General features: G+C 39.4%; 1 protein-coding gene across 1 annotated transcript in view; it reads left to right on the forward strand.

Annotated features, from left to right (window-relative positions):
* The window catches only part of ZBBX (zinc finger B-box domain containing), a 148,934-nt gene that overhangs the window by 100,214 nt on the left and 22,530 nt on the right, over positions 1-26,190 (forward strand). The window contains exons 17-18 of the mRNA XM_017886716.1: positions 2,813-2,929; positions 9,618-9,875. Coding sequence (XP_017742205.1) covers positions 2,813-2,929; positions 9,618-9,875 — 375 coding nt within the window. The remainder of the gene's footprint in view (positions 1-2,812; positions 2,930-9,617; positions 9,876-26,190) is intronic.

Here is a 26,190-nt window from a genome sequence, read left to right on the forward strand (position 1 = left end):
AAAAAAAAAAAAAAAAAAAAAAAAAAAAAAAAAAAAAAAAAAAAAAAGAATGTTGAATATTGATCCTGACTCTCTTCTGGGTTGTAGGGTTCCTGCCAAGAGATCTGCAATTAGTCTGATGGGCCTCCCTTTGTGGGTAACCCGACCTTTCTCTCTGGCTGCCGTTAACATTTTTTCCTTCATTTAAACCTTGGTGAATCTGATGATTATGTGGTCATGGGGTTGCTCTTTTCAAGGAATATCTTTGTGGTGTTCTCTGTATTTGCTGAATTTGAATGTTGGCCTGTCTTGGTAGGTTGGGGAAGTTCTCCTGGATAATATCCTGAAGAGTGTTTCTCAATTTGGTTCCATTCTCCCAGTCACTTTCAGGTACACCAATCAAATGTAGATTTGGTCTTTTTACATAGTCCCATATTTCTTGGAGGCTTTGTTCATTTCTTTTCACTCTTTTCTCTAACCTTGTCTTCTTGCTTTATTTTATTGAGTTGATCTTTAATCTCTGATAGCCTTTCTTCCACTTGATCTATTCAGCTACTGTGTATGCTTCATGAAGTTCTTGTGCTGTGTTTTTCAGCTCCAGCAGGTTATTTATGTTCTTCTCTATTTATTCTAGTTAGCAATTCTACTAACTTTTTTTCAGAGTTCTTAGCTTCCTTGCATTGGGTTAGAACATGCTCCTTTAGCTGGGAGGAGTTTGTTATTACCCACCTTCTGAAACCTACATCTGTTAATTCATCAAACTCATTCTCCATGCAGTTTTGTTCCCTTGGTGGCTAGGAGTTGTGATCCTTTGGAGGAGAGGAGGCATTCAGGTTTTGGAATTTTCAGCCCTTTTGCACTTGTTTCTCCCATCTTCATGGATTTATCTACCTTTGGTCTTTGAAGTCGGTGATCTTCAGATGGGGTCTCTGAGTGGATGTTCCTTTTGTTGATGTTGATACTATTCCATTCTGTTTGTTAGTTTTCCTTCTAACAGTTCAGCCCCTCTGCTGCAGGTCTGTTGGAGTTTGCTGGAGGTCCACTCCAGACCCTGTTTGCCTGGGTATCGCCAGTGGAGGCTGCAGAACAGCAAAGATTGCTGCCTGTTCCTTTCTCTGGGAGCTTCATCCCAGAGGGGCACCCACCAGATGCCAGCCAGAGCTCTCCTGTAAGAGGTGTCTGTCATCCTCTACTGGGAGTTGTCTACCAGTCAGGATACAGTTGAGGAGCAGTCTGTCCCTTATCAGAGCTCAAACACTATGCTGGGAGATCTGCTGCTCTCTTCAGAGCGGCCAGGCAGGGACGTTTAAGTCTGCTGAAGCTGTGCCTACAACCGCCCCTTCCCCCAGGTGCTCTATCCCAGGGAGATGGAGGTTTTATCTATAAGTCTCTGACTGGGGCTGCTGCCTTTTTTTTTCAGAGAGGGAAACTTGAGAAGGCAATCTGGCCACAGTGGCCTTGCTGAGCTGCCATGGGCTCCACCCAGTTTGAACTTCCTAGTGGCTTTGTTTACACTATGAGGGTAAAACCGCCTACTCAAGCCTCAGCAATGGCAGACACCTCTCCCCTCACCACGCTCCAGCATCCCAGGTCATGCTCAGACTGCTGTGCTGGCCATGAGACTTTCTAGCCAGTGGATCTTAGCTTGCTGGGCTCCATGGGGGTGGGACCTGATGAGCCAGAGCACTTGGCTCCCTGGCTTCAGCCCCCTTTCCAGAGGAGTGAATGGTTCTGTCTCACTGGTGTTCCAGGTGTCACTGGGATATGAGAATTAAACTCCCGTGGCTAACTTGGTGTCTGCTCAAGTGGCCGCCCAGTTTTGTGCTGGAAACTCAGGTCCCTAGTGGTGTAGACACTGGAAGGGATCTCCTGGTCTGAGAGTTGTGATGACCATGGGAAAAGTGCAGTATCAGAACCAGAGTGCACGGTACAGTCCCTAATTTCTTCCCTTGACTAGGAGAGGGAGTTCCCCAACCCCTTGCCTTTCCAGATGAGGTGACACCATGCCCTGTTTCAGCTTGCCCTTCTTGGGCTGCACCCACTGTCCAACCAGACCCAATGAGATGAACCAGTCCCAGTGAGAGGTACCTCAGTTGGAAATGCAGAAAACCCACCTTCTGTGTCAGTATCACTGGGAGCTACAGACTGGAGCTATTCCTATTTGACTATCTTCTCTTCATGACTTTTTGGTTTCCATTTTGAAAGCTAGATCTTGATGACATCTATATTCTTAGGCATCTTATGTATTCAAATGTGTTTATTCATGTAGAAACAATAATACTTTGTGTTGCATTGTTATATACTTTTTTAATTTTTTTTTTTTTTTTTTTTTTTTTTTTTTTTTGAGATGGAGTTTCACTCTCTTGTTGCCCAGTCTGGAGTTCAATGGCATGATCTCAGCTCACTGCATCCTCCACCTGCTGGGTTCAAGTCATTCTCCTACCTCAGCCTCCCAAGTAGCTGGGACTACAGGCACACACCACCATGCCTGGCTAATTTTTGTATCTTTAGTAGAGACAAGGTTTCACCATGTTGTCCAGGCTGCTCTGAAACTCCTGACCTCAGGTGATCCATCTGCTTCGGCCTCCCAAAGTGCTGGGATTATGGGCATAAGCCAGCACACCCAGTCTATACTTTTTAAATTTTTAAAATTAAAATATTTTAATTTAATGATTTTATTTTGTAATAAGATTTTATATTTCATAATATATATCACTGTTATAAATATTCTTTATTCAGTTAAATATTGTCCAGTAAGACATAAATACAAAACTAATAAAATTGATTTTCTTCTTTTTAAACTTTATATTATCTTATTATTTTTCAATTTCAGAAGACAGAGAATGGATTCCAGACCATAGCTTAAGTGAACATGCTGATAATGCAATTGTGTTGGGTGTTCTGCAGGGTGCTCAGAGTCCATCATCAAGTAGAAAACAGCAAAAGATGGGTAACATTGACTCAAAGGCGGCGGTGCCATGTTGGCAGCTTACTTTCTTTAGTAGTTAGCTTTATTAGCAGTTTAGTAGGCACCTGAAATTTAGTTTTTGAAGTTCTGTAATTTAAATTCATTCATTTTAACTAAATGTTCTCAACTTTTCTTCCAAAACCAAAGCACAAAATAAGTGTACTCATTTTCCAAAGGCGTGAATTATCATCTTAATTATTTTCTATAACAATGTATTAGGAAATAATATTTGCAAAGTGTAGTTAAGAGTATGGCATATTTTGAACAATCCTTATGAAATACGTACTCAGTTTCATTACTCACTCAGGAAGCAGTATGTTTATACCAGATTTTGCATACTCTTTACCTATATTATGATCAGACAGAACCATATGTGAAATGATTTATTTAGGTTAAGATGCTTATTGCTGGGATTCAGAAAGCTTAGTTCTAAATATAATTCTGTATGTACTGACCCTGGACTCTTCATTTCAGTTCATTAACTCTGTTCTCTAAACAAAGTAATTATAAGATTTTCCATAGAATAATTCTTTTGACATACTGAATGTCTATTTTAATACTTTCCTAATGAGTTTATACAGAGTATATGACATCATTAAAATCACTAGTATTATTAGAACATTACTGTTATCCCATTATAACAGCTGTAATGGGTTTGCTTTATGCCAAAGTAGGAAGTTGTAGTATATAACTAATGAATTCAGGTAATTCAGTATATATATTGAGGATATTAGCACTTGGCTTGGCCCTGAGGATAAAAGAGATACATAAGTAATATTTCCTGACCTTATTAAGCTCACAGTTCAGGAGGAATACTTGAGAAAGTGGGCTCTTTGCATTGGTTTAAAGGCTATCTTCAAGGCAGAAATTTAATTGCATATGATTCGTCTCTCTATATAAGATTTATTATGTCTCTCTTGCCCTAAAATCTATGATTAAAACTCTCTGGCTAGCTTAGATCCTTTCCATTTGTATTTATGTTGAGAATCTGTCAGATATAAAACTTTTTAGGGAGAAAACAATGTGTTTATGGGTTTTTTTTTGGCTCTATAATTAGATGCCTATTTTTACATCAAAGTCTATGTCAACTTCAAAAATTTGGATTGCTTCCCTCTGAGACAATCAGAACAAAGTGTTATAAGTTACTGTATATTGATGAAAACAAATTCATATACATGCTATGAGAAATTTATTACAAAGACAAATCTACAAATCAGTAGTCAAATGCTTTTAAGTATCAATTTGGACAGATCAGTCAAAATCAATAATTTGCTATAAAAAAACATATGTTGGCTGGGCACGGTGGCTCACACCTGTAATCCCTGCACTTTGAGAGGCTGAAGCAGGCAGATTATGAGGTCAGGAGATCGAGACCATCCTGGCTAACACAGTGAAACCCCATTTCTACTAAAAAATACAAAAAATTAGCCGGGCGTGATGGCGGATGCCTGTGGTCCCAGCTACTCGGTAGGCTGAGGCGGGATAATTGCTTGAACCCGGGAGGCGGAGCTTGCAGCAAGCCAAGATCATGCCACAGCACTCCAGCCTGGGAGACAGAGCAAGACTTCATCTCAAAAAAAAAAAAAAAAAAAAAAAATTTGTTGAAGCACTGCTGCCAGACACTGGTTATACAAAACAAAGTCTTATTTCTATTGCTCAAGAGCTTAGAGTCCAGTATAAAGTTTCTCCAAAGTCAGTATGAGTGTAATCACCTGGGAAACCTCTTGCAATGCAGATTTCTGTATCTGACTCTTAGGGATTCTGATTAATTAAGGCTGAAATAATGCCTAAGAAATTACATTTATTTTTTGAACAACAACAACTCCTTGTTATACTAATATAGACAGTCTGAATACCTTATTTTGAGAAAAGTGTTATAAATTTTTTGATATATATAAAATGTGTGTGTGAATATGTAAACTATACCACATGTAAGTTTTATAAAAAGAGCTATGAGTAATTTACTTTTGGGCATTAATAGGTAATTAATGATAATATGTCCTATTAGCTATAATAGTTAGATATATAAGCGGGGTATTTTTTAAGAAATAGGGATGATAAAATAACAACCTTGCTATTGAAAAGTGTAGATTGGCAAGATATTAGAGACTAGGTAACATTCAGTTAAGTCTTTAAAGTTACAATATTTACCAGTCAGAGAAGTTAGGAAATGGCTTTCTAAACAGAGATAGTGGCCTAAAATAAACTAAAAATTGCCTGGCTCTGTCACAAATTATAGAAATCTTGTATGCCAGCATATAATGGAATTCCCATTTCCATAAAAATTAAAAACCCGTGAATGTAAAGACATCGTGCTATATGTGTTTAGCAGCAAGTTCATTCATTCTTCCCATCCCTGCCACAACTTAATCCTCCTCCACCCCATCTTCCTGCCTCTGGAAATGGCAACTCTATCCAAACATTGATTAAGTCTGAAATTTGGGAGTTATCTTGCCTCTCACTCAGTGCGTCCTATTTATCTTTAGATTCTGCTGATTTCAGCTCTAAAACCAAGCCCAATTCTAATCACTTTTACCTTCACTATTCAAGATTAGCCCAAGTCATTTGTCTTTAATCTCTCATTTGTCTCCTATTTTCACTTTTACTTCTCCCAAAACCATGTTGCTATAATTCATTTCCATTATATTCTACTATTTATAGTCAGTGAGTTGAGTTGTTTATACTCATAACAGTATTGATATTTACAGCTTATAGGAAGTGAATCATACTTTCCATAAATATAAACCATATATTGTATCATGCCATTCTATTGCCTAAAGCATTCCATGGATTCCTATAGAAAGTAGAAAAAACTATGCCTTACCATGTATCACACAGCAACACCTTGGTTGGCTACCCATGTCTCCTAACTGCATCTTCTCCTACACTGTAGCCACATTTGCTTTCTTTCTGTTCTTAAGCTACTCTCTTACTCACTTCTTAGCCTTAGAATTAGATCTTATCTCTTATCCAGGATGCTCTGAAATTTCCCTCTCCATTCTCTCACTCTTCATATGATTGGTTCTTTTCCATTATTCAGCCTCAGTCCAGATGCTACCTCCATAGAGAGGCCTTCCGACACCACCCTATCTAGTGCTGGTCTTTTGAGTCCCTCTATCACATTTACTTTCTTTTATCTTTCTTGTAAAAGCTATCACTATTTAACATCATCTTATTAGCTTTTATCCTGCTCTCTCTTACCCTTGGTTGGAAAGAAATCAAGAACTAGCCTGTCCTGTTTGTTGGTGTATCTTCAGTAATAGAACAGGGCCTGGCCTATTGTAAGTTCTCAGTAAGTGCTTTCCAATTAGCAGAGTAGGCTAGTAGAACTGTGTGTTATTTTGGAGTACAACTTGAGGGTAGAGGCAATGTCTTATTAACTTTTGAATACCCCGATCCTGACACAGTGCCTGGCAGTTTTAGGAGGTGATAAATAAGTTTATAATTGAATTTTATTGAGTATTAATTCACAAGTCCTCAGAGTTGGAAGAAATTTAAGATATTGTACTATCCAGTTCCTGAATTTTGTATTTCACATGTCATAAGCTGATTTCTAATTCCATAGGATAACACAATAGCATTCTTAGCTACCTAGTTTAATATTCTTTCCACTTAACCATGCTGTGAAATCAAATTTGTATATGTTTTGAGAAATGTATTTTCTAAGAATTCTTTTTATGTATAAATTCTCAGCAGTTGATATAGTGGAATAAGAATGTCAATAGACAATAGTGTTTTGCAAACTTTATTTAAGATCAAAATACTGGGTCTTTGATAAGAATATTATTTGTTATTAAAACACTACCTAAAATCATGTTGCTATAGTTACATTTTACCTAATTCTAATGTTGTATTTAGAATAGCAGTAACGGTTATCATCATATTAAATAGTATTCAGCGAATTACTCCTATTTTTTATATCCTTACCAGTAATGTTGTACCCATTCATATAATTTGAAGGCACTATTGAATTTTATCTTCCCAATAGTTGGCTTAGTTTATTAGTAATCATAAAGCATATATTCTGTAGTTAACACCAAGGAAATTTAATTTTGTTATATTTAGAATATAACTGATCAGTGCTAATCAATAATTTCTTATTATTACATTGACAGTGATGGTGCATGTTACTCCAGAAGTAACTTCTTACGCTTTCAATCTACAAACTGAGATTTTTTTTAAAATTATGGAGTGATCCCCTCAATCATGGCATTTTTAATTAGTGCCAGTATTAATGTTGTCTTATATCTTAAACTTAACAGCAACATTATACCCTTATATATTAAGCATTAGAAAGAATGATATATTGACTTAAAAGAGCAATAACAAAATCAGTAATCAAATCGGGGCCTCTTCTATCTCTTTCTTTCAGTTACTTTAAATTACACTTTGAGCATATTTCCAGTAAGAAAGATGTTCTGTTTCTTTGCTGTGTGCTAAACATAAGTCTGACCTGTCCTTTGTGTACTTTTTCTCAATGGGGATCAATTACTTTTAAATACTGTGACAATCAAATGTTCTTGTAAGTGTTTGTACTCTTCTAGATTTTCTGAAGGGCATCTACATTATATTAAATATTTCTTTCTTCATTTCTGTGAATTGGCAGAAGTCCAGTCCTTACTCATAACATTTTCCTTTGGTTTGTTTTTTTTTAAAAAGTAAGAGTTGTAAATTCCTTTAATTTTTACCTTGACTGAGACATACCATTGTACAGATACTAAAATGTGGTTTACCCCATAGAGTAGAACTTTTGGTTTATATTGTGAATTATTGTTACACTAACTGACTTGTGCGGCTGCTGTTACTGCCCCTACTATTGCTTCCTTATGTAGATGTGGAGAGTTTGGTTCTTGATTGCTATAAATATGGTTCTTTACATATTATAGATAAAAGAGGAAATCATTTCTAACTTATAGTCATAAAATTAAAAAAAAAAAAACTCCCAGGGATAATTATATATATATATATGTTTTAACACTTAGGCATATTTTAGCCTGTTTATTTTCTCTGAGCACAAATAGACACAAAGGATCAGTCTTATTTTAACTTATTCATAATTTTATTTCAATAAAAAATATTTTAAAATTGATTTCTGAAATTTTCATTAAAGTTGGTACCCTTTGAAACTTACCTTGGTCAATTTTAATTGTTTAAATAATTATATAGTGTATTCAGAGTCTTCTGAAGTATTAGACACATTTGAAGTAGATTTTTTTTTTAAGTTAAAAAAAGACAAACTCCACTTTGGTAGGGCGAGGCAGGCAGATCATGAGGTCTGGAGATCAAGACCATCCTGGCCAACATGGTGAAACCCTGTCTTTACAAAAAATACAAAAATTAGCTGGGTGTGGTGGCACGTGCTTGTAATCCCAGCTTGGTAGGCTGAGGCAGGAGAATCGCTTGAACCTGAGAGGCAAAGGTTGCGGTGAGCCGAGATCGCGCCACTGCGCTCCAGCCTAGTGACAGAGCAAGACTGCGTCTCAACCAAAAAAAAAAAAAAAAAAAACACACACACACACACACAACAACAACAACAACTCAATGGTCATTAAATACTTAATACATCATGACCGCCTGTAGTCACTTTTTTGAATTTTATATTTTTCGTTGAGTCACTAGAATGAAAACAATGTTCTATGGCATAGGTTCCATCAAATTAGGGTTTTTATGATAATGACAATTGCACATTAACTCACCTAATAGTTTTACAAAGCCAGTTTGTGTTAAGGGAGTGCAAAGTTATAATATAATTATGTTTACTATAAATATATTTATCTAAATCAGAACAATAATTTATTACATTAAAGCATTTACCTGCCCTATGAATTTTTAAATATGTACCTTGAAAACTCTCTTGGCCTTATTAATATTTTGTGAGAAGTACCAAATTAGAAATTAGTTATGTTGTGTTAGTATAAGATTTGAAGAGATTTTTTTTTCCTACTGTGAAAGAAGCAAACATGTTGAAGAAACCAGCTAAGTCGACTTTCAAAATAGATCAAGACAAAGTAGTGACTGTCCTAGTGGAACAACATAATAACCTGACAGAGATGGGTGCTTCTGGAACTTTTCCAGAAGAGAGTGAGCTCATCCTTCGGAAAATTAGAGATGTGATCTCAATTTCTTTAAAGCCTGTGTTTTTCCAAATATTCATATAGATTTTGTAAATTAGTCTCTTTTGTTGCCATATTTTTAAATGTAGGAATAAATTACAGATCATCAAGTAAAATTGGTTCACTAGGAGGTGGCAACATGCTTTTTCTAAGGGTTTTTTTCTTGCAAGGTATAGTGTGGTATTGTCCTGGAATTTAAGACACATGTCGTAGTGCTTGGCTTTGGAATACATTATAGTATTGTGTGTTGTTTCTTTATGAAGTTGATTTAGTTTATAGATATTTTCCTTTGTGAATATTAAAATTAGTTTGTTTTTCTCTGAATGTAGGAAAATTAGGAAAAAATTACACAGAAGTGTTCTTTATGACATTGGAAAAGTAATTTGAAATTAAGAAAATGTGGTTAGCTAGAAAGGGTGATAGTCAAAGTTAATTTTTCATAAACTCTGTTACATGAACTTAACTTCTCTGTGTGCAGGGACCTGGTAACTTGTATCTTTAACTACTCATTCAAATTTTTAAAAGTTGATTTAAAATCTTTTTACTTTTAATTTTAGATCGGAAATCACAGAGACCTTCAACAGCAAATTTTCCACTTTCCAACTCTGTTAAAGAAAGCTCCAGCTGCCTTTCATCCTCTCCTCGTCGATCAAGAAGTGCAGCTGCTCAATCATTGTCTAGAGCAGCTTCTGAAATTTCAGAAATTGAATATATTGATATTACTGATCAGAATGAGCTTTCCTTAGATGACACTACTGATCAATGTACCTTAGACAGTTTGGAAAAAGAATTACAAGTGCTGAGAACTCTTGCAGGTAATGCTATTTCTTTCACTTTCGATAATGCTAATGAACTCTACCCTCAGCCTGATTCTTCATGTCTTGCGCTAACAAAACAAGCCAGCAAACAAGAAAGCTTTCCCTTTTCTTCTTTAACCATCAACCATTGTGTCTGTTTTCCTGGAAATCCCCTGATACCACTCTGAATATGTTTAAAAATGTGTGGATGCCCAGCCACACCAAAGATGGTCCCCATAGCCTATAAAACACAGCTAAATTGTGGAATGAATAATTTCATGTGCACAGAAAAAAATCTTTTTTTCTCCTTTCTGCAAACCCACTATAGGATTAATCTCTATAGCTTTATGTAAGCCACTGTTCAACATCCTTATTGGAAAACTGAGCCATTAGATCTTTTAAAGCAGTGCTTTTCAAACTTAAATGTTTATACAGATCTTTCAGGGGATCTTGTTACAATGTAAATTCCGATTGAGTATGTCAGGTAAGGTGAGATTCTGCATATCTAACAGGTACCCAGGTGATGCCAGTGCTGCTAGATGACAAACCATATCTTGAAAAATTATGCCTGTGCCTTTTATTTCCAACTTCAGTGGGCATAGTCTAGCAATATAGTGGCCATATTCTTGAACATGTAAAGTTCTGGCTCAGTAGCAAAACATCAGGGGAATTAATCTTTTATTTGCATCATAAAGGAACTCACACAGTTTGAAAGAAGCCAGCTGCAGATCCAAGAGGCAGGCTAGAAAATTCTTTGGTCCTATATATTCCATACTTGCTTTTCCCTTGTTCTCCTGTTAGTGGTCTCCTCCTTTATTGATCTTAGAACAATGACTGCTATTTCTCTATAAATTATACATCTTTGTTTTGAAAAAATTAAAGCAATACAAAAATACAAAAAAAAAAAGAAATAAAACTCACCACAAATTCTAACTACTCTTAAAATAACCGTTATTAACATTTAGTGAGAATCATTTTAAACATCACTGTTTATATAAGTATACATATAAGAATATAAACTTAGTAGAATGAACAGATTGAAGGAACGTGATAAAATTTTACAAAATAGGTCTATGCACTCCATAATATATTTTAAGTATACATTTAACCAACTTAATAAAAGGAAAAATAAAAATTAAATTAAAATTAATCATACATTTCAGATAAATGTTTTCCACCACAAAAATATTAAGTTGAACTTGTTATAAATGAATTTCTGATGCTGCAAAAGAAACAGCACTTGAATATAAATTTAGGTTCCTCAGTAAGGCAATTTACTTTTGCAAAAGGGTGCCACTCCTATCAATCAAGATCACAAATGCACACCAAACAAAGGATACCGGGGGTTTTTATATCCCTAACACGATCCCTATTTCTGTGTTCTTCCCCCATGGGCTGGGGTCAGACCGCACAATCTGAGCTGGTCTGATTGGCTACTTGTAAATATTTTTCTAAATATGGAAGGGAGGCGGACGTGAGGTACAGTGATGGAGCATGTGAGATATGCAGTTTCAAGGAAACAATGAGTACAGGTAACCAAGGGAACGGATGTGAGTTATTGATTAGAACTCATGGGAAGGAGGTAGGCTGTTTACAGTAACTGTAACTGTTGGCAAGGAGATACAAGAAAGTTGAGTTGGAGAGCAAAGGGTAAGGAAGTTAACAGGCTAAACCTTTTGAAGAGAAACTCAGAAAGATTCATTGTCTCTAACAATTCCTCCCTTTAAAATTTTTATAATCCCTTCTCTTCAAACCTTTTTAACATGTCCTGGCTTTGCTGTTCAACTTGGTCTTCTAAAAGGAAAGGCTTATCTGATTAGGGTGGAGGAACACGAAGGGAAGTTTTAGTGAGTGTTGTCTTTATAAGCCTTTGTACCAGCCCACGGATGCATGGTATGATGCAACACCCAACAAGAATAAGCACACCTATCATGACTGCAAGAGAAGTGAAGATTGGGGCCATAACTCCTTTCCATTTACCAAACCATTTTTCTAGCCATCCTGAAAGAAGGCTATCAATTCCAGAATTTTTAGCTAGTTCATTGGACAAAACAGTCAGTCTCTGTAAGGCCTTTGTTATGCTTCTGTCGGAGGCAGTATTGTTTGGGAAAAAGTTGCAATTTTGGGTTTTGATCATAATACAAACTCCACCTTTTTCAGCTAACATCATGTCTAGGGCCTTTCTATTTTCCCAAACCATTTGGCTAGTAGGTCCTAATTGCTCAACTATTCCTTTGATAGCATCTCTAGTGTAATTAATAAATCGTTGCTGGTTATAGTAGATATAATTAATCCAATCTACATTTTTATTAATTGTTACCCATGGAAATAATGATTCAAATCCTGCAGCTATTTGATCTCGGGCTTTGAACCTATCAGGTACCCCCCGTGGGACTCCAATTGCGTCTAAATAAACTTCAGAGTAAAAAGACCCATAAGGGCCTTCTCTTATTTTATGGCTTTGTGTTTTTTCTTTTCCTGGTTGATGAAATGCCAGGGTGAAAGGGATAGCCAATTGGACAAAAGCGCAAGTACTGCTCCAGTTACCTGACAGAGTGTTCAGTAAGGGTCCACCACAACACCACCATACATCTGCTTGAGGATGACTAAGGGGAGACTGATGAATAAGCTCCTGTAAAGGCTTAAGATCACTGCATCCCGCTAAACTTCCAAGGAACACTAAATTCTCCCTCTGTTATGAGAGACACGAGGTGAAATTGACATCAGAAGATGGAAGCTGAATGGCCCTCGGGGGCTGACCCACAGGGTGTTGGATTTTGGATTTAGCAGAGAGAGAGGTTGCCACGATTTGTTGCCCCAAGCCATGGAATCTTGGAAGAGAGCTACCATGCAGCCCATGCCCAGTCAACTGGGAGACCATCTGAGTGGAAAGGGGATGATCTGGGCCTCTGGACGGCCGAGTGCACAAGCATAACAATTGCTTTTATTTAATGTGAGACAGCATATTTGATCCATTCCAACCAGGCATTTACATCTTGATATCCTGTTTCAATTGCTGAAGTTTGCCTTACATCATCTTCTGCTACAATATCTACTTTAGTATTATCATTAGCTACAGAAGAGATGGCAGTCTGATTAGAAGAAAGCTCAGAAGGAGAAGAGAAGGAAGGGGGTGAAGAGAATGAAGGATTAATAAAACGCATTTCAAAAGACTCTCTGAGGTCTGTGCAGCCAAGTTGGCTCCTGTGCCATAGAAGCGACTTAAAGTAGGTTTAGGATCAGTAGATGTGGGAATGAGAATAGAAATTTATATGGGATTACATTGGTTATACTGGTAATTAGGGGAGGTGCTCTCCTTAGTGAAATGAATGTATGGTTTTAAGGATATACAACCACCCGCTGATGAGGTCCAGCCTTGATATTCGGTTGTCAACAGGACATCATTCCAGCTATGACAGACTTGTTTTTCTATATTTGTTAAGGAACAAGAGTCTTGATAGGGGGAGCCTTTCACTTTAAAGGGGCGGACATACTTTTCTGAGGCTGAGAGTTCCCTCTGACTTTGGAGATCTCTACAGGGTATGACTAGACAAGCATCAAATGTAATAACTTGGGGTGTGTTTGATTTAGCTACATTAATGACAAGGTGGTCAGCATTGGAAGAAGGAAAGAAGAAAGAGTAATAAAATAGATGGAAGAGAGTTAAATTTTCTTAGCTTTAGTTTGAGGGGTTTTCCCCTGGAATAATGGCACTTGACTTCGGGGGTGATGGTGCTTTCTTGACTTGAGTGTGATGGGTCCATCCTTTCTCTGCTGTCTGGACTGCAGTTTCAATGGTCAGGAGCACTAGGTAGGGTCCCTCCCAGGCCAGCTCAAGTTTTCCTTCTTTCCAGCTTTTGAGGAGGATGTGATCCCTGGGCGGGTGCTAATGGACCAGGAACTCTAGGGGTGGCGTCTGTACCATGAGACCTTTGGCTTTTAAGAGAAGAGAAGGTAAAGGAGAGACCAAATATGCAATTACTGAGGAATTGATCTTTTGTCTCAAATGTAGGGATACAGGTAGTGGAGTGTACATAGGGCAGTCCATAGAGCATTTCATAAGGAGAAAGGCCTATATCCTTTCGAGGTGCAGTTTGGATTCTTAACAGGACAATAGGAAGACATTTGGTCCATGGTAACTGAGTCTCTACAACTAATTTGGTTAAGTGATCTTTTAAAGTTTAATTCATCCTTTCTACTCTCCCTGATGAAGATGGATGCCCAGGTATATGATATTCCCATTTAATGTCTAGGTCTTGGGACAACTTTTTAATGACGTGTGCTGTGAAATGGGTTCCATTGTCTGAGTCAATGTTCTCTGTTAGTCCGGATCTATGCACTATATTTTCATTTAGTGCTTTTACTACATTATTGGACATTGCATTTGAAAAGGGAATAGCTTCAACCCAGTGAGCGAGGTGATCTACTATTAATAACAAATACTTTAGATGAGCAATTAGGGGCATTTCAGTGTAGTCACTCTGAATACTTTGGAATGGTCTTAGCCCTGGATTCCTCCCTACCAAGGGAGATTTCTTTATAACTTGTTTTTTTTTTTTTTTTTTTTTTTTTTTACATATTAAGCAACTCTCCGTGACTTGTTTGGTCAAGGTATAAATTCCTATACATCCGTGAACTCTGCGAACTGCGTCACACATGGCTTTGGGTCCCCAGTGGGTCTCTTGATGGAAGTGAGACAGGATTTCTCTCAGGAGGGGTTTGGATAGCATTTCCCTTTGGCCTGGTAATACCCATTTTCCTTCTGAGTTTTCTTTGGCCCCTATTTTTATTAATTTTTCTTTCTCCATGGCTGAGAAGACAGGGACTGCAGTATGGGAAGACAAGGGGTTAAGTGAAAGACAGGTGTTCCAGATGAAAAGGCAGTCTGCTTGGCTATCTGATCTGCTAAGTTGTTTCCCTAGCTTTCAAAAGAAAAGTTTTTCTGTTGTCCGGGAACATGAACAATAGCTACTTCTTCGGGCAACTGAAGGTTATATAATACTTGGGTGATTAACTCCTTGTGAACAAGGTCTTGGCTTTTTCTATTAATAAGACCTTGTTTAGTCCAAATTTTTCCAAATGTATGGGCCATCACAAAGGCATATTTAGAATCAATATAGATGGTTCCTTCCCGCAATCACTTTAAAGCTTGGATGAGTGCAAACAACTCACAAGTTTGGGCAGAGCAGTTATTAGGCAATTTGCCTAACTCTGTTTCTTCAAGAGTTTCTCCATCAATTACTGAATACCCATTGTGTCTTTTTCCCTCAATCACCCAGGAGGAACCATCTATGAATAAGTGTCATCCTCTTTTGAAGGTGTTATCCCCTAGGTCTGGTCTAACCTTTGTTTGGTAGTCAATTAAATTAAGACATAGGTGATCCCTGTTTAGATTTGGATCTCCTGTTAAGAAACCTGCTGGGTTGAGTGAATTATCAGCAGTTAATGTTAAATCATCTTTTTCTAGCAAAGTGGTTTCATATTTCAGGATTCTGGAGTGGTAAGCCACCTTCCAGCTTCTTTATTTATTATTGCTCTAACTTCGTGGGGTGTACTTGCAGTCAACTTTCCCCCAAAAGTTAACTTTCTGCTTTCTTCAACTAATATTGCCGTAGCAGCAACAGATTGGATGCATTGAGGCCATCCACAAGTGACTGGGTCTAAAACCTTTGACAAGAAGGCTACAGGCTGCCGGTGGCCACCGTGCTCTTGGGTAAGCACTCCTACAGCCACTCCATTATTTACATTGACGAAAATGTGAAAGGACTTTTCTAGAGAAGGTGAAGTTAAAACTAGGGCAGTCATAAGTCTTTCTTTTAATTCCTCAATTTGGTTGACTTCCTAAGAAGTCCACAGGAGATAGGTTTTTCTTGAGTAGGCTTCTGGTATAGCAGCTTACTGTGTAAGGCATATGAATCAATCCAAAAGCGGCAGTATCCAACTAATCCTAGAAATTTTCTGAGCTCATGCTTAGTTTGAGGCAAGGGTAAATACACAATGCCTTCATCTTGCTCTGGCCCTATTCTCCACTTGCCTGCACTTATTAAATGGCCTAAATATTTGACCTCAGGTTCTACATACTGAAGCTTTTTCTTTGAGACTCGTAACCCCTCGGAATGTAGATGATCAAGGATATGTATGGAAAAACGGGTTAGTTTTTCTACATCCTCTCCTGATAGGAGGATATCATCAACATACTGGAGCATGCAAATGTGCTTCGGAACAGAAACCTTTTCTAGCACTTGTTCTAAAATCTGACTAAAGAGGTTGGGTGAGTCTGCGAACCCTTGGGACAAAACTGTCCACCAATACTGTTGTTTTTACCCTGACTGGGTGTCTTCCTACTTAAAAGCGAATGTGCCTCAGCTGTCTTCAGCTATGGGACATGCCCAAAAAGCATCCTTTGAGTCTGTTACAGTAAACCATTGATGATGACATGGAATTTTACTGAGAATACTGTAAGGATTAGTGACAATGGGGAGAATAGTTTGGACTATTTGGTTGATAGCCCTAAGATTTTGTACTAACTGGTATGGCCCATCTTATTTCTTGATGGACAGTATTGGGGTATTATAAGGAGACATACAAGGCTCAAGAAGCCCATCCTTCATGAGACTTTCAATTATGGGCTTTAACTCTATCTGTCCTTCTAAAGGGATAGGGAATTGCTTCCCCCTCACCACTTCCTTGGGGGTTTTTAGCTTGATGCGGATTGTGGGAATCTGAAGTTTTCCTTGGTTTCTTTCACATTGAATAAATACAATTCTCATCTGTGGTGGTAAGTAAATTTAATGAGGCAGGGAAACCTTTTGGGGTAACTTGTAAGACTATGCCTAACTTCAACATTAAGTCTCTTTCTAATAAGTTAGTTCCTGCCTCAGGGATCAATAAAAATTGGATATGAGTCAATCAATCTTAGAATTTAACTTCTGTACTTTCTAAGACTTTTGCTTTAAATGGTTCCTCTTTTATCCCAGAGACTCAAAGGTCTTCTGAAGAGCAGGCAATGTCAGATGGAGGGATACCGAGGAGCAAGCAACCCCTGAATTGACTAGAAAGGTGATAAGCTCATGATGGGGTCCAACTTCTAAATTTATCAAGGGCTCCTGGTGGGACTTGAAGTAAAAGAGACAGAGCCCCTGAGCCCCCTATTCCTCCTCAGAGGTCATGAGGGAAAGGGCGTGTCTCTCCTTTTCTAATTCGGGATTAGACCATTAAGTGGTCTAATTCGAAGACCACTAAGAGGTCGGTCTTCCCAATTTTCTAATTTTTGTAACTTCTTTGAAATATCTGGCCAACTCTTAGTGACAAAGTGGAGTTTTAACATTCCTTGTCCAAGGGGGTCTTCTAAGTTTAGGCCTGAATATTGTCTCATTTGGTCCTTCAATCTGTCTAGAAATTTCATAGGCCCCTCATCTTTTTCCTGTTGTATAGCAAGTGCTTTAGAGAGATTGTGGGTTCAGGGTACTGATTCCCTAATTCCCTTTATTATCATCTCCCTTAGGTCTTACATATTTTCCCGGTGAGCTGGGTTATTATTGTCCCACTGGGGGCGTTGGCCAGGGAACTTTTGATCTGCGGTAGGAACGTCTTGACCCGGAGGGTGTTCACGCTCCCAAGTTGCCATAGCAGCCCTACGGATCATCCCTCTCTCTTCTTCTGAAAAGAGAATGCCTAAAATGGACATTAACTCAACCCAGGTGTGTAACTGAGGTACCAGGGATTGATCAACTTGATCGGCTACTCCATAAGGGTCATCTAATAATGGTTTAAGTTCCTTCTTTAAATTCCGGACTTGTTAACTAGTTAAGGAAGCACTTACAAAGCCGATAGCAGCCCCTCCTTGTGGTACCTCTCTCAAGGGGAAGAGAGTCAGAGCTGACTCCATAGATGTGGAGGGAAATGGGAAATTTTCGATATCTCTTTTACATTGTTCTACTTCACGTTGGAGTCCCTTCAGGGAGGGGCACTTAGGCTGAGAGGGAACAGGTTCATGGGATGATGATTCCCAAGAATCTGAATTGTAAGGAGGAGGAATAACGTGAGCAGAGGAAGGATCTGGGGCAAGATCTGGGGCAGCAGCGACTGCCTGCGGGGAAGGATTGGGGCAATGAGTGGTGGAAAATATTCTAGGGGATCCCATGCCCTGGAGTCATGGGATCCCCCCTTAGTCATGGGAACCAGCTTTTCTGAGTCTTCATTGTGCGGTGCTAGATTGGGTTTTTCCCTAGTTGTTTCTAAGGGAAAGAGAACAGGTCCCTGTCTCTAACAAAGAGTATAGTCCAGTTTCTCTTGAGAACACTGAACTTTTATCATTTACATGTTGAATTAGGAGTTGACACATTACATCTTCATTTGACCCAAACTTTGGCAAGAAGATTGAGAGTTTGAGGAGAGGACTCTGGGTCCAAATGAAACAGCAATATTTTATCATTTGTTGCTTTATCATATTAGAAATTTCTTGCCTATCCTTCCCTGGGAGGCTTATTAAGGATCAATTCCCTTGTATGAGGAATCTCTTGCCTATCCTTTAGCCCCACCTGTTGGAGGTTCCTTGCACCCTTCTTTTGCTTCCTCCACTCTGACCACTTCCCTTGCAGGAGTATTTCAGGTCCCTCTTAGCATGGATGGTGGGTCAGTATAAACCCTGACAGGACCCCCAAAGGGCCACCATAAGCCATATAAGGTGACCATGGAACCGCAGATTGGACTCACTCACTCCGCAGAGCAGTAGTGCTGGTTACCACTTACACACTTTCAACCTCCAGAATCCCGACCACCAAGGAAATACTTTGTCGTCCCTGCGACTTTTCTTACCTTGGTCTGTGCAAAGAGTTTAACTGGTTGCCATGGTATATGTGTCCCCTTTTCTCAAGCTGCTGGCATGTTCCTTTCCCAAGTTGCTGAGAGTCCGGGTTTATTCATCACACTGGGTGGGTCTTGATTCCTCACCCTGAGGCCACCACCATGAGGCAGCGGGGTGCGCCATCTCGTGGGAAAGGACGGGAGATCCTTCCCCAGAGGAGAATGGGCTCCCCCTGCAGGCCACCACGTTGTTATAAATGAATTTACAATGCCTCAAAAGAAACAGCACTCGAATATAAATTCAGTTTCCTCAGCAAGGCAATTTACTTTTGCAAGAGGGTGCCATGCGCATCAATCAAGTTCGCAAGTGCACACTGAACAAAGGAGACCAGGGCGTTTTTATATCCTTAATGCTAGCCCTATTTCTGTGTTCTTCCCCCATGGGCTGGGGTCAGACTGCAAAATCTGAGCTGATCTGACTCGCTACTTGTAAATATTTTTCTAAATATGGAAGGGAGGGGAATGTGAGGTACAGTGATGCAGCGTGTGAGACGTGCGGTTTCAAGGGAACAATGGGTACAGGTAGCCAAGTGAACAAATGTGAGTTATTGATTAGAACTGATGGGAAGAGGGTAGGCTGTTTACAGCAACTATTGGCAAGGAGAAACAAGACAGTTGAGTTGGAGAACAAAGGGTAAGGAAGTTAACAGGCTAAACCTTTTGAAGAGAAACTCAGAAGGATTCATTGTGTCTGGAAAACTGTACAAAATTACCCTTTTGTAGACCAAAAACAGTGGAATATTGGCAACTTTATATGGTTTAATCCATTATTTTTACAAATATACCTTTAAAAGTTGAGAGAGAAGGGGAGGAGAAACATGGCAGAATAGAAGCCTACATCATTCATTTCCCCATCCTCCCCCATGCTGAAACACAAAATTTTAACAACTATCTACTCACAGGAAAGCACTGTGGCAGGAACCAAAACTCAGGTGAATAATCACAGTACCTGGTTTTAACTTCATGTTGTGGAAAGAGGTATTGAAAAGGGCAAGAGAGACATATTGAATTACCAATGCCACTCCTCCCCTACCTCCTGGCCGCAACCCTCTAGTGTGGAGAGACAATCTGTGCTCTATGGGGAGGGAGAGCACAACAACTAGAAGACTTCACATTCACAGCAGTGAATAAAGTGCTACCTGGTCACAGCAGAGAATAAAGCTGTGCTGGACTCAGCCAGTACCCATGCAATGGAGGAAGCATTTGAACCAGTCACATCCCAGAAGGGAATCATCCATTCCAGCAGTTAGAACTTGACTTCCTTGGGAAGCCATGCCACATTGAGCTGAAGTGCCTGGGGGTCCTAGGTAAACTTGAAAGGCAGTGTAGGACACAAGGACTGCAATCCTTAGGCAGTGGCTAGTGCTAGGCTGGGCTTGTGCCCAGTGAGCTAGGGTGTCACATGACCTAGGGTGTCACATGACTGGGCTTGTGTCCAGTGAACTAGTCAGTGAACTAGGGTGGCACATGACATAGAGAGACACCACCTGGCACAGCTAAGGGAGAGCTTGCACCATCCCTCCCCCAACCCCAGGCAATGCAGCTTATAGCAACAAAAGTGACTCCTTCCTTCTGCATAATGAAAGGAGAGTGAAGAGTAAGGAGTGTTTTGTCTTGCCTCTTGGCTACCAGCTCAGCCACAGTAGGATAGGGCACTGAACAGAGTCGCGAGCCCCCCATTTCAGGTCCTAGCTCCTAGATGATATTTCTTGACACAACCTGAGCCCAAAGGGACTCTGCTGCCTTGAAGGGACAAGAAACCAGTCCTGGCAGGATTCATCACCTGCTAACTGAAGAGCCCTCAGACCCTGAATAATCTCCAGTGATACCAAGGTAGTATACCACAGGCCTTGGGCTCTAAGATGCACTGGCTTCAAGAGAGACCCAGCACATTCTCAGCTATGGTGACTACAATGAAAATGATGAAAAATTGCATTTTACAAAAGCAGAGGGAAGAATAAAGGGGACTTTGTCTTGTACCCTGGCTACCAGTTTGACCATAGTGGAACAGAGCAACAAGCAGGTTCTTGGGGACCTCAAGTCCAGGCCTAGATTCTTGAACAGTATTTCTGGACTTGGCCTGGCCTGGGCCAGATGGGAGCCCACTATCCTGAAGGATGACTCCCAGGCCTGGCAGCATTCATCGTAAGCTGATGGAAGAGCCCTTGGGCTTTAAGCAAACATTGGTGGTGGGCTAGCAGAAATCCCCATGGACTAGGGGTGGCCATGGCCACAGAGACCTCTGCCTATAGAAAGGGGAGGGAAGAGTGGGAAGGATTTTGTATTGTGGTCTGAGTGCCAACTTAACTGCAGTAGAGTAGAACCTCAGGTTAACTGCTGAGATTGTTGACTGTAAAAGTATAATGCTCACTGGCATAAACACAGAAAAAAGCACAGAATAGTATAACACTGTAATGGTGGTGGGTAAACTTCTCCTGACTTAAGTAGAAAGACTAAATGATGAATCAACCAAAAATAGTCACTATAACAACTTTTCAAGACACAGACAGTATAGTAAGACATAAAACAACATAAAGTTAAAAGCAGGTGCATAGAGTTTTATTCATTTTCATGTTGTGTGTTTCTTTATTTATGCAATCAGTGTTAACTTGCCATCAGTTTAAAATGATGGGTTATAACATATTACTTGCAAGTCTCATGGGAATCAAATTGAAAAACATTCAAGGGATATACAAAAAATAAAAGGCAGTAAATTAAAGCATACCAGCAGAGAAAATTACCTTCACTTAAAGGAAGACAGGAAGGAAGGAAAGACAGAAGAGAAGACTACAAAACAAACAGAAAATAAATAATGAAATGGCAGGACTAAGTCCTTTCAATAACAACATTGAATGTGAATGGATTAAACTCTTCAATCAAAAGACAGAATGGCTGAATGGATGGAAAAACAAAGTCCAGTGATGTATTGCCTGTAACAAACTTACTTTACTTAAAATATACACATGAACTGGAAATAAAGGAATGGAAAAAGATATTCCATGACAATGGAAACCAAAAAAGAGCAGGAGTAGCTACACTTTATCCGACACAATAGATTTCAAAACAAAAATTACAAGAAGAAGATCATTATATAATGATAAAGGGGTCAATTAAGCAAGAGGGTATAATGGTGATAAATATATATGCACCAACACTGGATTACCGAGATATATAAAACAAATGTTATTAGAACTAAAGAGAGAGCTAGACCTCAATACAATAATAGCTGGAGACTTCAACACTCCACTTTCTGCATTGACAGATCTCCAAGATAGAAAATCAACAAAGAAATATCACACTTAATCTGCACTATAGAAAAACTGGACCTAATAGATATTTACAGAACAATTCATCCAACAGCTACAGAATACGCATTCTTCTCCTGAGCACATGGATTATTCGCAAAGATAGACCATATGTTAGGTTACAAAACAAGTCATAAAACATCCAAAAACTGGAAATAATATCAAGAATATTCTCTGACCAGAGTGAAATAAAACTATGAATCAGTAACAAGAGAAATTTTGGAAAACACATGTAAATTAAACAATATGTTCCCAAATAACCAGTGTATCAATGTATAAATTAAGAATTGAAAATATCTTGAAACAAATGATAATGGAAACGCCATATACCAAAACCTATAAGATACAGTGAAAGGAATAAGAAGGAAATTGTAGCAATACGTGCCTACATCAAATAAAACAAAAACAAAATCAAAGCAACTTCAAATAAATAAAATCTGTATCTTAAAGAACCAGAGGCCAGGCATGATAGCTCATGCCTGTAATCCCAGCACTTTGGGAGGCTGAGATGAGTGGATCACTTGAGGTCAGGAGTTCAAGAACAGCCTGGGCAACATGGTGAAATGCTGTCTCGACTAAACTACAAAAATTAGTTGGGTGTGGTGGCACGTGCCTGTAATCCCAGCTACTCAGGAGGCTGAGGCAGGAGAATTGCTTGAGCCCCGGAGGTGAAGGTTGCAGTGACCTGAGATTGCACCATTGCACTCCAGCCTGGGCAACACAGTGAAACTCTCTGTCTCAAAAAAAAAAAAAAAAAAAAAAAAAAAGAACTAGAAAAGCAAGCACAAACCAAATCCCACATTAGTGGAAAAAAAGAAATACTAATGATCAGAACAGAAATAAATGAATTTGAATGGAAGAAAACAATACAATAGATCAATGAAACAAAAAAGTTGGTTTCTTGAAAAGATAAACAAAATTGACAAATCTTTAGCCAGACTAAGGAAAAATGAGAGAAGAGCCAAATAAATAAAATCAATGATGAAAAAGAAGAAGACCTTACAACTGATACTGCAGAAATTCAGAGGATCATTAGTGACTACTATGAGTAATTATATGCCAATAAGTTGGTAAATCTAGAAGAAGTGGATAAATGCCTAGGCACACACAACCTGCCAAGATTGAACCGTGAAGAAGTCCAAAACCCAAACAGACCAAGTAATGAGATTGAAGCCATAATAAAAATCTTTCCCAGGCAGAGGTTGCAGTGACCTGAAACCTTGCCTTTGTACTCCAGTTTGGGCAACAAGAGCGAAACTCCATCTCAAAATAAACAAATGAGCAAACAAACAAACCAAAATTGTCTCCCAATATAGAAAAGTCCAGCACCTGATGGTTTCACTGAATTCTACTAAACATTTAAAGAAGAACTTATACCAATCCTATTCAAAGTGTTCCAAAAAAAAGAGTTAGAGAATGCGGGAGATCATGGCAGACTGGAGGCAGGACTAGATTGCAGCTCTGGAAAGAGCAACAGGCAGGGGCTGGCTGCATTGTGAATTTTAGTTCCAGATGGACTGCAAGAGCAAATCAGAAATCCTGAGAGGACCCACAGACCCTATGAAGGAAGCAGACTGTTCCTGCAGGGCCTGGGAGACCCCCGCAAAAAACTGAGTGCCCCAACTGTGGAAGTGGGAAAGAGAGACCCACTCCCCCAAACATACATCCCCACTGGAAAAGTTGAAGGTCTGTTTGTGGGAGAAGTTTCTGACTTTACCTAGAGCTAAGTCAATTCGGAGAGCCGAGCAAAATACAGGGGTAGAGGAAGCAGCAGAAAGGTCCTGGGAGCTTGCTGGCTTCCCTAGCAGACCATTTCTGCCTGGCACCAAAGAGATCCAAAAGGAGCAAGGCGTAAAACTACACAGGGATAAGCAAATCTCTAGCTGAACTTTGTAACAATTTGAATGGGGTGAGAAGCCTCCTGACCAGAATTTGGGGGAGAATACAAATCCGGTGTGCAGACTCCACAGGCAGGGAAGAACCAAGCTCTTCGTTTTTGCAGCTGGGAGGCAAGTTTTCAACCCCTATGGCTCCACACGTGGAAATGATCTGGGTCTGAGGGCCACTGGGTGGGATGTCATGGTAGGAGTGAAACAGGCCCTTCAGTTTGTGTGGGAGCTGGATGAGGCTTGTGACTGCTGGCTTTCTCTCACTTCCCTGACAACCTGCATGACTCAGCAGAGGCAGCCATAATCCTTCTTGGTACACAACTCCAGTGAACTGAGACCCTCACCCCCATTCCCCACAGCAGCTGCAGCAAGACCTACCCAAGGAGAGTCTGAGCTCAGACATACCTAGTCCCACTCCCACCTGATGGTCCTTTCCTACCCACTCTAGTAGTGGAAGACAAAGGGCATATAATCTTGGGAGTTCTAGTGCCCCAACGACTGCCAGTTCTTCCCCATACTACCAACCTGATGCTCTCTAGAAAGCACCACCTCCTGGCAGGAGGCCCACCGGTACAAAAATAGAGCATTAAAGCACCAAAGCTAAGAACCTCATGGAGTCCATCACACCCCTCCGCCACCTCCACTGGAACAGGTGCTGGTATCCATGGCTGAGAGACCCATAGATGGTTGACATCACAGGACTCTGGGAAGACAATGCCCAGTACCAGCCCAGAGCCAGGTAGACTCACTGGGTGGCTAGACCTGAAAGAGAGACAACAATCACTGCAGTTCAACTCAGAGGAATCCACATCCATAGGAAAAGGGGGAGAGTACTACATCAAGGGAACACCCTGTGGGACAAAAGAATCTGAACAACAGCCTTTAGCCCTAGACCTTCCCTCTGACAGAGCCTACCCAAATGGGAAGGAACCAGAAAACTTTCCCTGGTAATATGACAAAACAAGGCTCTTCAACAACCCCCAGAAAACACGTATGCTCACCAGCAATTGATCCAAGCCAAGAAGAAATCCCTGATTTACCTGAAAAATAATTCAGGAGGTCAGTTATTAGGCTAATCAGGGAGGAACCAGAGAAATACGAAGCTTAATGCAAGGAAATTCAAAATATGGCACAAGAAATGAAGAGAGAAATATTCAAGGACATAGATAGCTTAAAGACAAAACAAAAAAATTCAGAAAACTTGGGCCACACTTTTAGAAATGCAAAATGTTCTGGAAAGTCTCAGCAATAGAATTGAGCAAGTAGAAGAAAGAAATTTGAAGCTCAAAGACAAGGTCTTTGAATTAACCCAATACAACAAAGAGAAAGAAAAAAGAATAAGAAAATATGAACAAAGCCTCCAACAAGTCTGGGATTATGTTAAACAACTAAACCTAAAAATAACTGGTGTTCCTGAGGAAGAAGAGAATTCTAAGAGCTTGGAAAATGTATTTTGGGGAATAATCGATGAAAATTTCCCAGTCTTGCTAGAGACCTAGACATCCAAATACAAGAAGCAGAAAGAGCACCTGGGAAATTCAATGCAAAAAGATCTTCACCTAGGTACATTGTCATGAGGTTATCCAAAGTTAAGACAAAGGGAAGAATCTTAAGAGCTGTGAGACAGAAGCACCAGTTAACCTATAAAGGAAAACCTATCAGATTAACAGCAGGTTTCTCAGCAGAAACCGTATAAGCTAGAAGAGATTGAGGCCCTATCTTCAGCCTTCTCAACCAAAACAATTATCAGACAAGAATTTTGTATCCATTGAAACTAAGCATCATATATGAAGGAAATATACAGTCTTTTTCAGACAAACAAATGCTGAGAGAATTCACCAATATCAAGCCACCACTATAAAACTGCTAAAAGAGCTCTAAATCTTGAAACAAATCCTAGAAAACATCAAAATGGAATATCTTTAAAGCTTAATTCACACAGGACCTATAAAACAAAAATATAAGTTTAAAAGCAAAATAGGCCGTAAAATGAGCCTCAATAAATTTTTTAATACGAAGATTAATTCAAGATGGATTAGAGACTTAAATGTTAGACCTAATACCATAAAAACCCTAGAAGAAAATCTAGGTAGTACCATTCAGGACATAGGCATGGGCAAGGACTTCATGTCTAAAACACCAAAAGCAATGGCAGCAAAAGCCAAAATTGACAAATGGGATCTAATTAAACTAAAGAGCTTCTGCACAGCAAAAGAAACTACCATCAGAGTGAACAGGCAACCTACAGAATGGGAGAAAATTTTTGCAAGCCAT

Source organism: Rhinopithecus bieti, unplaced genomic scaffold, assembly GCF_001698545.2.
Source record: "Rhinopithecus bieti isolate Rb0 unplaced genomic scaffold, ASM169854v2 scaffold_15814, whole genome shotgun sequence".
Taxonomy (NCBI): Eukaryota; Metazoa; Chordata; class Mammalia; order Primates; family Cercopithecidae; genus Rhinopithecus; species Rhinopithecus bieti.